General features: G+C 29.4%; 1 protein-coding gene across 1 annotated transcript; it reads right to left on the bottom strand.

Annotated features, from left to right (window-relative positions):
• Positions 1-1,529: 1,529 nt before the first annotated feature.
• LOC106754946 (probable protein phosphatase 2C 58) lies at positions 1,530-4,198 on the bottom strand. The gene is made up of 5 exons (XM_014637017.2): positions 4,081-4,198; positions 3,315-3,563; positions 2,730-3,006; positions 2,132-2,286; positions 1,530-1,813 (listed from the first exon to the last, which is right to left on the bottom strand). The coding sequence occupies exons 1-5, from the start codon at positions 4,111-4,113 to the stop codon at positions 1,676-1,678; spliced, it is 852 nt and encodes a 283-aa protein (XP_014492503.1). The 5' UTR covers positions 4,114-4,198; the 3' UTR covers positions 1,530-1,675.
• Positions 4,199-13,828: the final 9,630 nt, after the last annotated feature.

Below are 13,828 nucleotides of genomic sequence, written 5' to 3'. Positions count from 1 at the left end.
ACAACAACACTCAGGTCACCTAAATTATATAATGTATGAACATGTTTTGATATATTATAAGAAATCCAAATGTAGACAATGATGTTATATTCAAATAAGTGATAAATTATTCAAATGCAGGCTGACATCAGCCCGACAACCCGCTTGGCAAGCCGACATCAACCTAACATAAGCACAACAGCCCACCCGACTTGAGCCAGTTTCAACCTATAACCCAACAGCTTGACAAATTGGATTATAAAATTCAACTCGTTCTTAAATGACGAGCCAACCCAATGCAGTCACTTTTTTTAAGCCAAAGTTAAGTTAGCTTAAACAGGTTGAGTTGGCCTGTTTTGCTACCCTTCTTACATGGAATCAGTGAAAAATTGACTATTACATTACATTTGTGAAGTAAATATTATCCTAATCTTCAATAGGTACAAAACTTTTGTCTCATTTTTATCCCCTTTGCATTTATATAATTCCCTTTAGTATTTCAAATATTAATTAAATAAATTTTACAAAAAATAAAAATAAAAAATACACCGAATAAAACATAATATTATCAATAAACACTTTTTTTCATGTTAAATGTTAAGAAAGAAATTTTATATATATATATATATATATATATATATATATATATATATATATATATATTAAATAATAATTAAATAAATATCAAATAATTATAAGAAGTACATGTGTCTTACATGTAAATTTCAAAATTAATGACAAAAATACAAGTTTTGTATATTGCCTATTAAACTAAAGATGTTTGAGTAATTTAAAACGGACACAAATATAAAGACAAAGTTGAGTATTCAAATGGAGATGGGATAAAACGAATACGTACATATCCGGCTACATCTAATTTAAAAAGCTAGTATTAACCATATCTAATTAATGTGATAATTTTTTTATTAAAATCGAACTAATTCATAAAATATCGTGAATACATGCTCATTTATTATTCCTAAGAATAAATAGATATAAAAATATATTTCTTATTCGATACAAATATAAAAAATATATATTTTTCATTAGGTCAATATTTTTTAATTTTATCAAGATTTAAAGAAAAATAGAATAAAAATTATAAAAAAAGTAATATTTTCTAAAATTACTCTCTATTCCTATTTATCTCAATAATAAATATATAAATACTTTTGTAATCATAAAATTACTTGATTTTTATTTACTTATTTAGTGTTTTAAAATAAAATATTTCTTACATTTGTATGTCGTATTTTATCGTCAAACAAATAAATATACTTTTTATTATTTTCATGTCTCTTTCGTAAGACTTCTTTTCATATTCTTTTCTTATAATCCAAGTTAGGATTAGAAAAGGAGCATAGATATCAACAAAGAAACAACAATTTGAAAACTTATTATATTAATATTTTAATACTTTTTAAATTAAAATATTAATAAATTATTATATTATTAAAATAAAATTCTCTAGTGTTTATTCAATATTGAGTGTTAAAATACAATTTTCCTGTGGAAGCAGGGGTCACAATTAATCATTTAGATACAGACACTTAAAAAAAATATCTGATTTAAAAAAGCAAAAGTTACAGAATCATTTATACATATGCAAAAACCAGTGCTTGTTAGATTCTACAAGCATTTAGTTAAGAAAAGAAAAAAACATGAAGTGCTTAATCTAAGATTCTAAATGTTCCAGTCATTGGAACCTCACAACTATGCAAGATATGTCATCTTTACTTTTCTTGGAAACTGCCTCTTCTATCAAGTGCTTTGCTGCAGCTTGAGCATCCTTTATGTGCCTAATCGAATCTACTGCTTCTTGGTTTGACATTACCTGAAAACATCATTGGAAATTATGAAAAACACTTTTACATTCATTTTTGACACATAATATAAGAGTAAAATGGTTTAAAAAATGAAAAGTTTTGTAATTTTTCAAGAAAAAAAAAATAAAAAAGTAACGATAGTGTCAAATGAATATAAAAAATTTAAGGGTGTCAGAGAATATTTTTTTATCATGAAATCATTGAATGAATGAATTTAAAACTATTTTTTTCTGTCAAAGTTGCTTTTACTTCTAGGGACCAAAATAGAAACATTGCTTAAAAGGAATGAGGAATTGAAAGAGAAAGAAAATGATGAGAAAGTTAACCTTCCATATTCCATCACTGGCCAGAATAAGAAACTCTGTATGATGAAGTACTTCCTCTATAAACACATCAGGTTCTGAACTAAGATGCATCTTCAAGCTCCTATCACCAAAAGCTCTTGCTACTGCTAACTGTCCATCTACTCGAGGGACATCTCCTGCAGGAAACATAAATTCAAATGTTCTATATTACCAATTTTGTTCATAGTTTCTAATGTGTGTGTATAGATTATAGCATACTTGCAAAGCATGTCATGTCTCTCATTCTAAGAAAGGGTTGTAGGAACTGAGAATCAAATGACTTTTTACACTAAAGGAGCATATGGAAGAACTTATTCAAACTTATGAAAAGCACTTCTGAATCATAAAACATGGTTGTAACTTCTGTAATGGTATCATGACACACTTTTACATTCATTTGACATAGAGTATAAGGATAAAATAGTTATAAAAGTGTAAACTTTTGTAGAAAAGAGTAAAAAGTAAGAAAGGGTAAAAAAGTAAAAAGTAAAAAGTAAAAAACGATACTTATAGGTTCATTTTAGCATATGCACATGTTGCAATTTCTGTGGTACAAACATCTAAAAAAGTTGGTTTTTACCTGGAATGTTTGATACAAAGCCCCCACGTCTCTCAATGGATTTCTTTTCCTTGCTTGGTTCATGATCTACAGATAGTTGCCTAGCCTTTCCATGCTCACAAATAACAGCTCTTGAGTCACCAACATTTCCTACTACAAGCTTCTGACCATCTATCAGTATTGCAGTTACAGCCGTTGACCCTCCTCGCCCCAACTCAAGTGCTTGTTCCAATATTTTCTCATCAGTTTCAATATAAGCCCTCTTCACTGCGTGTTCTGTCTCATTCCAAAAGTCATGCTGCTTGCAGAAAACATCAGTATGAATTATACAAGAATCTCTTGAAGCAGGTTTAGAAGAATCTCTTGAAACTTGTCAAAACATTGAAGTGCCACCAAGTACAATACTTAGATATGTTAGATGTTGTTTGTGTCAGTGTTGTTAATTATCCTATCAAATTAAGTTTTACTCTAATAATCATGTAATAACGATGAAACTTCAATTCTGATTAAAGATGATACAACCAGAAACTTAAGAACTGTATATGAGATTTGTCATGTTGATGAGAATGTGATCAAAATGATGCAGCGGGAGAAAAGTTGGCTTACCTGTTTCAAGATGTTATGAAAAAGATGGTTCTGCAAATAGCTTGCAACATCATGGCCTAAGTGGCCATCAAATATTGCAAACAAGCCTAATTCTCTGTCCTTTTCTTGCTTGAATTCTGAAACTAAATAATCTTCCATGGGATGTGCAGATTTTCCCTTCATCAAGTGAAAGCCATGTGTAATATGTTTTGATAGTTTTCCTTTTCCTTTCCCTGTCTCTGGTGTTGATGTTCCAAACCCTGCTTTCACCTAAACATATATGATCAGAGTAATAGATCTTTCAGTCTCAATATATTGAAAGCTAAACCTTGAAACTGATACCAAGTTTACAAACGATTATTTCCTCAAAAGTTGAATAATTTAACAGGAAAAACAGTGACATTCCATATTGCCATACATTTTAGCAAGAACACTGATCCAAACCAAACACAAAGTTAATAATGGTATGTCACCCAATTGAAAAGCCAACACATCAATACATCTGAATACAAACACAGGAAAAGGACCATTCAAGAAGCTGGTATAAGCACACTCCTGATGAATCTCCACATGCTGATGTATGTCATCACACAATTCTGCTATAGACACTCCTCAAGAAAGAAAAGACATAGAAGCAAATTAAATCGCAGCATATGTATCAGTTTTTGAAAGAACATCCAAGTTGCATTCATTGCAAACAAATCAAGAAACCTCAAGATAACTCAATATCACAAGAACTTTCATTTGCAGAAAAGAATCCATGATGGTTTTCTCTTGTTCTGCTGACCTTCATCATATTGAGGATATCTCTTCCTGTCATGATGGCACAGTGGTAGAAGTTGTTTCTGTTGTTGGTGTTGAATGTTGAGAAATGTTGATGAATGTTTGAAGAGATTAGAGGGAGAGAAAATGAAGATGTGAGTATAAATAAGGAAAGTTTGACTTTGTGCACGTGACTTGCCCGCAACTTTTATTTTGTAGGCCGCGTTCTTTGAACAGAACGCGTTATTGCCGACGTAGCTTTCTTTTTTGAAGTTGCTTGTATCTCTTTGTAGTTTCTCTTTCACATCATTTACCTTAGTATCTTCTTAATATCAACTTTCCAACTTGCTCTTTGTTCCCATTTGTATCAATGCTCCCACATGGAATAAGTAAAAGGAAAAACTTCTTTTAATAATTTTTTTTAGGTTAAATATGTTTTTAGTCTTTATACTTTGGGGCGATTTTAGTTTTAGTCTATTTTCAAATTAAGATACAATTTAGTCCTTCAACTTTAAAAAAACTCTGGTTTTAGTCTTTTTTATCAAATTTTTTTAACTTTATTTGTTGTTCGTTTCAAGTAAATAAAGTTAAAAAAATTTGATAAAAATGACTAAAACCAGAGTTTTCTAAAGTTGAAGGACTAAATTGTATCTTAATTTGAAAATGAACTAAAACCAAAATCGTCCCAAAGTATAGGGACTAAAAACATATTTAACCCATTTTTTTAATAACTTTTTAAGAATGTATACATGTCAACTTGTGATTAATCTATTTTAAATATTTTTTAAACATAAATTCAAATAGACCAATAAAATGATAATATGTGTCCTGTTATAAAAAAGTTGTTAAGAAAAATTATCAAAATATTATTATCCTAAAAAAAACTATGCGTCACATTGTGTTTTACTAGGTCATGGAGTAACTTAAGCTTATCATCAACTTTCATTCTTATTATTCATGTCAAAGTCTCAATTAAATAATATAAACTTGTTTCACCTCAATAATTCAACTATAATAAATATCTACTTAAAATGTTTTGTTTTATCATATTCTTTTCTAAATCATTAAAAAGATTTATAAAAAATTATAGAATTTGTTGATAATCACAAAAATCTTTTGGTAAAACCAAATTATTAACAGTAAAAATTTACTAGTAAAATGTCCGTTGACAATTACAAACTATTTAAATTTATTTATTTATCAGTAAATATTCATTAGTGATAATGGATATATTTTTTTCATGGATAAAATTCATTAATAAATATTCTAATTTTATTTTATTTTTCTTTTCATTATCTTTTCATTCATCACTACTGTTATTGTGTCCGTTATTTCTATTGTCCATTCTTATCATGTTATGTTTTGTTACAGTTAACTTTTTCTCCTCTTCTTTTTTTTTTTTCGTTCTTTCTTCTCAGCAATGTCTATTTAATTTATAATAAATATTTCGTTATATTTAATAAAAAATTAACACTCATTTTAACCATAGATTTATCGATAAAATTATTGATTATTTTTAAAAACACAATTATTGACAATTTTTTTAAAAAATTTCATTATTGATGAATTTTACCAAATCATAGTCAAAATAAAAACAAAAATTTTAACGTTTATTTTATGATGAAATTTATAAAAAAAAAAATGGATAGATATATGATTGTGTTAAATATTAGGAGAGAAGATGGAGGTTAATTTTTTATTGAATTATTACAGAGGTGGTTGTAACCGAGTCAATCAAAAGCAGCCACGTGGTTGTGGAATGGATCAAAAGCACGACTGCTTTCTTCATTATTAATGCATGCATTTCTATTATATGAGACCACGTTTTACAATTGTATTATCTTGACATCTTCATTAACTCTAAATTTTTATATTTTTTTAATCTTATTCTTTTCTTTTCAACCAAGACTTGGATAAATGTATTGAAATCAGATCGTTTTCACCTTCTATAACTTGATGTTGATATTCTCTTCAACTAAACTAGGTCAAAATTTAAAGTGATGAAATTTTAAGATAGATTTGAGATATTTTTGAAATATTTAATCTTATATTTCAGAGTTCATTCATCCACATGAAAAGTCTGTTAAGATTCAAATTCATACAACCTAAATTAGATTAATATTAAAAAAGAGTCACACAGATTGTCGTTTAAAAAATAATAGTCTGATAGATTGATAAAATATGCACTTTATTATATACTATATAAATAAAAATAGAGACTACAGAGAGCAAAGTAGAAATATCAAATTAATTTCGTTATTTGTTTGTTTGAGAAATGAAATAAGAAAAAGAAATTATATATTTTCGTTAATATGGAAAAAGATAAAAGATTATAACATTTTCACTTTTTCTTACATAAAAAATTAACCTGATATTTTTTATTAGTAAATATTAGAGGCTACTATTTTGTTATGAAGTTAAACTCACAACATCTTTTTTTTCATTAAATTAATCTTTTAACTCTCAAATATTAGTAAAAAAAAGAGTTAAACTCACAATCTTATGCATAAATTAATAACTAAATATTACTAAAATAAAACATTTGGTAATTAGTATTCAGAAAATATGAATTAATATTTTATAATTTAGTTTAGAAACAAAAGACACCATCTTTTATAATAATGGAAGAAAAAAATGCATATTAAATTCGAAAATTAAATTCATATTTGTAAACCTAATAAACTTATCTTATGAGAATGGGATGATCCAAACATGTCTCTACTTCAACTCTAAATAATGCAACTAATTTTAAATAAAAAGCAAGAAAGTGAAGGTTGTTTAAATCGAAGGTCAAGCATAGCAACACATTTATAAATGTTTACTAGATGACTTAGCAATCAATAATAAAAGACAACTAATGCTTCAATTAAGAATGATGCATTAAATTGGTTTCTCTTAGTTGGATGCTAATTTTCAACGTTTGACATCTGCCCAAATAATCAAGTCCACTCATTTATATCTGTAAGCCTACGTTTCTCAAAACTAAAAAACTTCAAAATCTGGTAATTTACTATATTGTAATATTATTATGCTTTATCCAAAAATGAAAAGGGAGAAAAAAATTATGTAATTATGATAAGAAGACTTCTCATCCATAAAATTTGATTAATAAAAAAGTAAAGATAAAAATATTGAAAATGATTTAAGAATTTGTTTATGTAATTATATTTTTGAGAGTTTTCATATTTAGTAGAAATTCAAATGGTGGGAGCTAGTTCAAGAAAGTCTTCATGAATCATGATTTGCTTCAAGAAAAGTTAACCTTTTCATTAGTAATCCTATCTTTCCTAAAAGACTTTATACCCACAGAGAAATTATTGATTATGAAAATGTATTCCCTTCAGTCATAAAGTACAAGTCAATTAAAATTGTTAGTTAGGTTGTTAAGCTTAATTTTGAATAGAAGTATTTTGATGCCGACATCACATTTCTTTATGGAAATCTTGAGCGGATTATTTATATGAAGCAACTAAAAGAATTTGAAATAAATACTAAGAAAATTTTGGTTTGTGATGAATGACGGGTAAACAAAAAATTTAGAATGTTTAGATTTTTTATTTTTGTTTCTAAATTTAATTTTTGTAATTTATTTTATTTCACTTCTTTTCTAATTTTTGTAATTAGAGATTTTTTATGGATTTTTTTTAATTAGCAAATTAGAGGACTTTTCATGAGTTTCATTAATGGATTGGCCTAATAGTTTAGAATTGATCACGGGTCTCTAGTAACGATGAAAAAACTTGTTACAACTTCGACAAGCGTACCGAATCATTCAAGTAATATAAAATGGTAAAATTAAGTATCATTTTCCAAGAAACTTGTATAATATTAAATAGTTATGCAATTAATAACTAATCTAGACTAAAGAATTTGAGATTATGTGCAAATAAATGAATTGATGCATAAATAAAGTTGGACTTTGGCAATTTGAGACATTTAGAAATGAAAAAAGGTTAGAAATGGTATGGATTGATATTGTTAGGGTTAGATTTCACTGACTTCACTCTTGTGTGTAGACAAACTCGTCTCCTCCCCATCAAAATACTAAAGTCAATCCACAAGAATACTTAAACTCTAATCCCTTAAAAGAAAGAGTATAGGTTTCCTTATTTAGATTCCTTAAACTCTTAACAACAAACTCACTTTATGAACTAGGGTTTAAGACAACTAATGGGTCAAGCTCCATCCCTAGATACAAACTCCATTAGGTATCTTGTTCCAAGTCTAGGTTTCAAAAAATACTTCCCAATACCTAATGAACCACATATCAGGCTATGAATGTCCCAATTACAACAAACATTATGAGTTGAAACAAGAATACTAGCATTTAAAGGAAGAGACACATATATATTCAAAGCATTTACAAAATACACAAGAGTTTAGTGGCTACATCTAGCCCTATCAGGATGGGTTTGGCTCTCCATTGTCATGGAGAACCCAAACTTACAAAAATGGACATGGAAGAAGAAGGAGAAACGAAGAGGAAGAAGAGAGTGCTCCCACAAGCCCTAACAAACCTTCAAGCTCTCCAATGAGTGTTTTCTTACCTTAACCACCAAAGACCTAGTTTCCTTCGAGCCATAAGAAGAAATAGGGCACAACTTGTCACATCAGCGTAAGTTTCGCTCCACGTACGATCTCTTCCACTCAACACATGTCTTCATAAATACCATATTTGCTCTCTATAATGCTGGCACTCAGGGGTGGCTAGGGGTGCTCAACACCACCTGAACTTTAAGAACTCCCCCTTTTGTTGTTCTTCCTGCTTTTGAGTTGTCAAGCTCTTTGATTTAATATATGATCTTCCTGTCACAAAGTTTAAACAAATAACTCAATGATATCATGAAGTGTGTTGGGATTAGACTTCATTACTTTGTTCTTAAACACAAGTATTATTTTATAGAATAAGCAAGGCACATTCATTGTTCCCAAAAGTATACTAATGTAATCCTAAACTATTCAAACTTAATATGATTTCTTCAGTCCTAATGAATGAACTCTCTACATTAATGATCAAGACTCTATCACTAGTTAAAGCATATAGGTGCATGTCTGCCACCTAACAACATTAAATGATCTAATTGGATCTATAACCCGAATTAGCTTTTGCCTAATTAAGGTTATATATGCAACAGATAAGTAATAAACTCATTAACAATTCAAAGCAAATTAAATCACTTACATATGAAAGAACACTTGTATAAAACAAGAAAACAGTACCATCTAGAAGTCCAGAGAACTACATCCAATCCCAACACTAAGAAATTCAGCAACTTGTGTTAATTTTAACAATTGATATAAGAGTTGTTGTAATTCCCTCACGTCTCTCTTATTCTATGAAATATTACAAGTGAAATGAGAGAGAGACCTTAGAGAGAAGTCTAAGAATCTGAATATAAAATGTGGATAGCTAAAACAAGGGATCTGCTCTTAATTTATGGATTTTTTGGTCTTGGTTGTAGCTCGAATCACGATGGTTGGCTTGTGAGTTTTTCTTCCATAGAAGGTTTTCTAAAGGTTTTCTTTGTGGATGATTTCTTCCATGGTAAAGCTCTTGAGCTTGATGCTTCAATTTGCTTCATGGTGAAGTTCTTTTTGTGTGGTCTAGACATAATCTTTTGATACTTAATATATGAAGTCAAAATTTGAATTCTTTTGAAGATATGCTTAAGTTATTCTTTTGAACCTTAAACTTCATAATTTGTTTCTTCAAAATTATATAAATTTGTTGAGAAATTACATTGAATTACCACACATTTTTTTTCAAATGTTTTAAATAAACTCTAAGTAAAGAAAGGATAAAATATCAGATTATATAAAATAAGAATAAATAAAATAACTATCAAAATATTTATGAAATATAAATAAAATAGACATTTATAAAATATATTGTCATTTATGAAGAGGCTTTAGAATTAAAGTTAATAGTGGAAGAGTTGAAAGTGTAAAAACCAAGTTATCACAAATTTTATATTAATAACAATATCATATAATATAAAAAATCAAGTTTATCAAAAAGAATAAAAATCAAGCACATTAATATCAAATTATAAATAATTTTTTTATAAGAGAGGAAAATACTCATAAATTTATCCAGATAATGAAAAATTCAACAAAACATATTTTTTAGTATGATTATAGAAATTCTACCCAACGACAATTTCTTTTGCTGATTTAATTTAGTTTATTTGATTGGTGATTAATTCTATGATTCACGTAGTGACATTTGTTGGTAGCTTCACTTCAAATTTTTGTTCCTAAATCAATACGAATATTTACAAAGTTTGTCGTATAAATTTGTCAAAAGTTGTCTAGTTTTAATGAATCATATTGATGATTATAATTTTATGTCAACCAAAATGTCAATCATTATTTTATTAACCGTCTATCTTTTAACTAATTATATTATAGTAAGAAAAACATTTGCCACATAATTTACATATTTATTTACGCTTATTATATATGAAAAGAATCTTTAAGTTTTCTTCACACTTTTGTTTTTACTCTTTTATCATGATGAAAGTTAACATAGGTGAAAATTAATAACATTTTCACTTTCTTTTATAAATTAAACAAGGGAAATATTTTTCTTTTGTCAATTTTTTTTGTCATAATCACTTTTCACTTTTCATTTTTTTTAGAGGAATGAAAGTAATTAAGAGGAACTAAAACAAATTTTTCAAATTTTTGGAATAGAAATCATTTAAGTTAAAGATAATAATAAAAGTGTTAAAAATAAAATAATTTTGGAGAGCAAACTGTGGTCAGTTACAACATAATTAAATCCTAAATTTGCTCGGCGCAAAGTTGGACGAAACCAAAAACATGAAGAAAACTATTATAAGATGTTGCTTTTGATTAACATAAACATAAACAAATTTGGCCATTATGAGTAGCAGCGTGTTGAATAAAGACTATGTGTTCATCATTCATCGAACCTTGTTATTTATTTCATCACTATTTATTAAATGATTACCTTTTCATTATTGCAATGTATAATACGCATTACCTATCATCATTGATTTGATGACATTTCATTACCATTTTCCCATTAACAATTTGTATCTTGTTTGGCTAAGTTGAGTTTGGATGGTCTGATTTCCTATTTTTCCATACAAAAGATAACCAAACTGAATTTAATTTTTCTAAAATAATAGTTAATCTGAAATAATATATATATATATTATCGTATGTGGAATCAATAGTCTTTTCTCTAATGAGTTGTTATGTACTTCTTAATTATTTTCAAATTCAATTAATTAATCTGGGTATGAATATTTGTTAAAAAATTTTGGATACTAAAGTTAGTCCATTTGGAAGTGTCATAATTTCATAATTAATAAATAACAACAACCATACCTTTGATATTTGACTTGTATTTATAGTGTTATAAATTTATATTATATTGCAAAATATTGCTTCCGAAAGCAGTGCATGAACGTTGCGTAATGAACGTTATTCTCTACACGTTCAAATTTTCTTTTCCCCAAGTTTCGAGATAAAGATTTCGTGAACAACTTTGACCACGACGTGAGCTGCGAACTCCAGGGGCAGTTTCCACCAAATCTGGTCCGTGGGCCTTTTTCTTATCCCTTTTCTCCTCTATAAATAGATCTGCTGCTCTCATTCAAGAAATCATCAAAAACCGAGTGTTCTCTTTCTCTCACACTATTAAGTTCTCTCATTCTCTCATTCTTTCGTTATTTATTCTCTTTCTCTCATTCTCTCCTTCCTTTTATTTCTTAAAAATTATCCTGGGTTTCTTTCTATCTCTTTTTAAGAGATCCTTGCTAGTTTTGAGATCCTCAGACATTTCTGAGAAGTTCCTGTTGTATCCTGGGGGACTTGCGCAATACACCGCAGATAAGTCCTTAAGGACAGTGACTCTACATGCCTCAGGAAATTTTGTTCGTGATTCTGTCAGCACTTTTCTACAACAATCTTAAGGACTTATGGCTGACAACAACAACAACAACTCAATCCCAGAGAATCAGAATACTGTTTCCGGAACTCGGACGGTCTTCGCCAAACCATTCCCGGATGTATCAAAAATTGAAGTCTTCTCTGGTCAGAATTTTCGGCACTGGCAAGAACGTGTGTCAACCCTGTTAGACATGTACGGAGTCGCCTTTGCTCTTTCATCTTCAAAACTTGACTCTAGTCTCCCTCCAAATCCAAAACAAGTTGAAGATTGGGTTCATGCAAATAAGGTATGTCGTCATAATTTACTTAGTGCACTTTCTAATGATTTGTTCGATGTATATTGTTCCTATAAGGAGGCAAAAGACATTTGGGATTCGTTGATTCTCAAATACACTGCTGAAGATGTAGTCCGACAAAGGTTCATTATTGGGAATTATTATCGTTGGGAAATGGTTGAAGACAAGGACATAAAGTCGCAAATCAATGAGTACCACAAGCTGCTCGAAGATATGAAAGCGGAGAACGTTCTTCTACCAGATGTATATGTCTCACAGCTTCTGATCGAGAAATTGCCGCCTTCCTGGACTGATTACAAGCAACAACTGAAACACAGACACAAGCAAATGTCACTTTCAGAGCTAATCACTCTCATAATCGTTGAAGATACCAACAGGAAAGAATGTGCTACTGCGAGGGCCAAAGCTTTGTTTGCAAAAGCAAACGTGATAGAAGACAAACCTGCTCCAAAAAGGTACGAACATAAACCTGATCACAATAAGAAAAATTATTTTCGAAAATCTCGTCCCAACAGATCTAACCCCACCTTTAAGAAGAAAGGAAATTGCTTCGTATGTGGGAAGTCGGGCCATCATGCACTGTAGTGCAGGCGCAGAGCAAGAAACGACAATCCTCCTAGGGCCAATATAGCCGAAGGAGATGATATTATTGTTGCGGTCGTTTCTCAAGTAAATCTGATGACCAATGTGAGCAAGTGGGTGGTAGACTCTGGTGCTACCAGGCATATCTGTGCAAACAGAAGTGCCTTTACCTCTTACACTAGTGTATGGGATGGAGAAGAACACGTCTACCTCGGTGATTCCAAAACCACTCCTGTTTTGGGAAAAGGGAAAGTTCTTCTCAAACTCACATCTAGAAAGACTCTGGCCTTAAGCGATGTGCTACATGTGCCATCAATTAGAGTTAATTTAATCTTTGTTGCACTGTTGGGAAAAGTGGGGGTTAAAGTTTCATTCGAGTCTGACAAGATTGTAATGACAAAGAATAATATTTTTGTGGGGAAGGGATATTGTGATCAAGGTCTCTTTGTACTTAACATTTCTGAAAATATTAATGAATCGTCTTCTTCTGCTTATGTTGTTGACTCGTATGATTTATGGCATGCTAGATTAGGACATTTGAATTCTTCCTATGTTATGAAATTACAACGACTAGGATTGATTAATATGCATGATAAACAGAGTAGTAAATGTGATATATGTGTAGAATCTAAAATAACAAAGAAGACATGTTTTTCCGTAGAACACCAAACTGAATTGTTAGGGCTAATTCATACTGATCTAGCTGATTTGAAACAAACTATGTCTAGAGGAGGTAAAAATTATTTTGTGACCTTTATAGATGATTATTCTAGATACACCAAAGTTTACTTAATCAAACATAAAGATGAAGCTTTTGATATGTTTCTAACCTATAAAGCTGAAGTAGAAAATCAATTAAATAAGAAAATTAAGAGGATTAGATCAGATAGAGGTGGTGAATATGTATTGTTTAATGACTATTGTGTTAAAGAAGGGATCATCCATGAAGTAACCCCACCATATTCACCTGAG

Source organism: Vigna radiata, chromosome 2 (assembly GCF_000741045.1).
Source record: "Vigna radiata var. radiata cultivar VC1973A chromosome 2, Vradiata_ver6, whole genome shotgun sequence".
Taxonomy (NCBI): Eukaryota; Viridiplantae; Streptophyta; class Magnoliopsida; order Fabales; family Fabaceae; genus Vigna; species Vigna radiata.
This window is presented reverse-complemented; position numbering and strand designations above follow the sequence as displayed.

Coding starts and splice junctions, on each gene's coding strand:
- LOC106754946 (XM_014637017.2), bottom strand. CDS start 4,113: ATGACAGGAAGAGATATCCTCAATATGATGAAG. Junction 3,564..4,080: donor ATATCCTCAATATGATGAAG/GTCAGCAGAACA, acceptor ATATATGTTTAG/GTGAAAGCAGGGTTTGGAAC. Junction 3,007..3,314: donor TTCATAACATCTTGAAACAG/GTAAGCCAACTT, acceptor TTCTGCAAGCAG/CATGACTTTTGGAATGAGAC.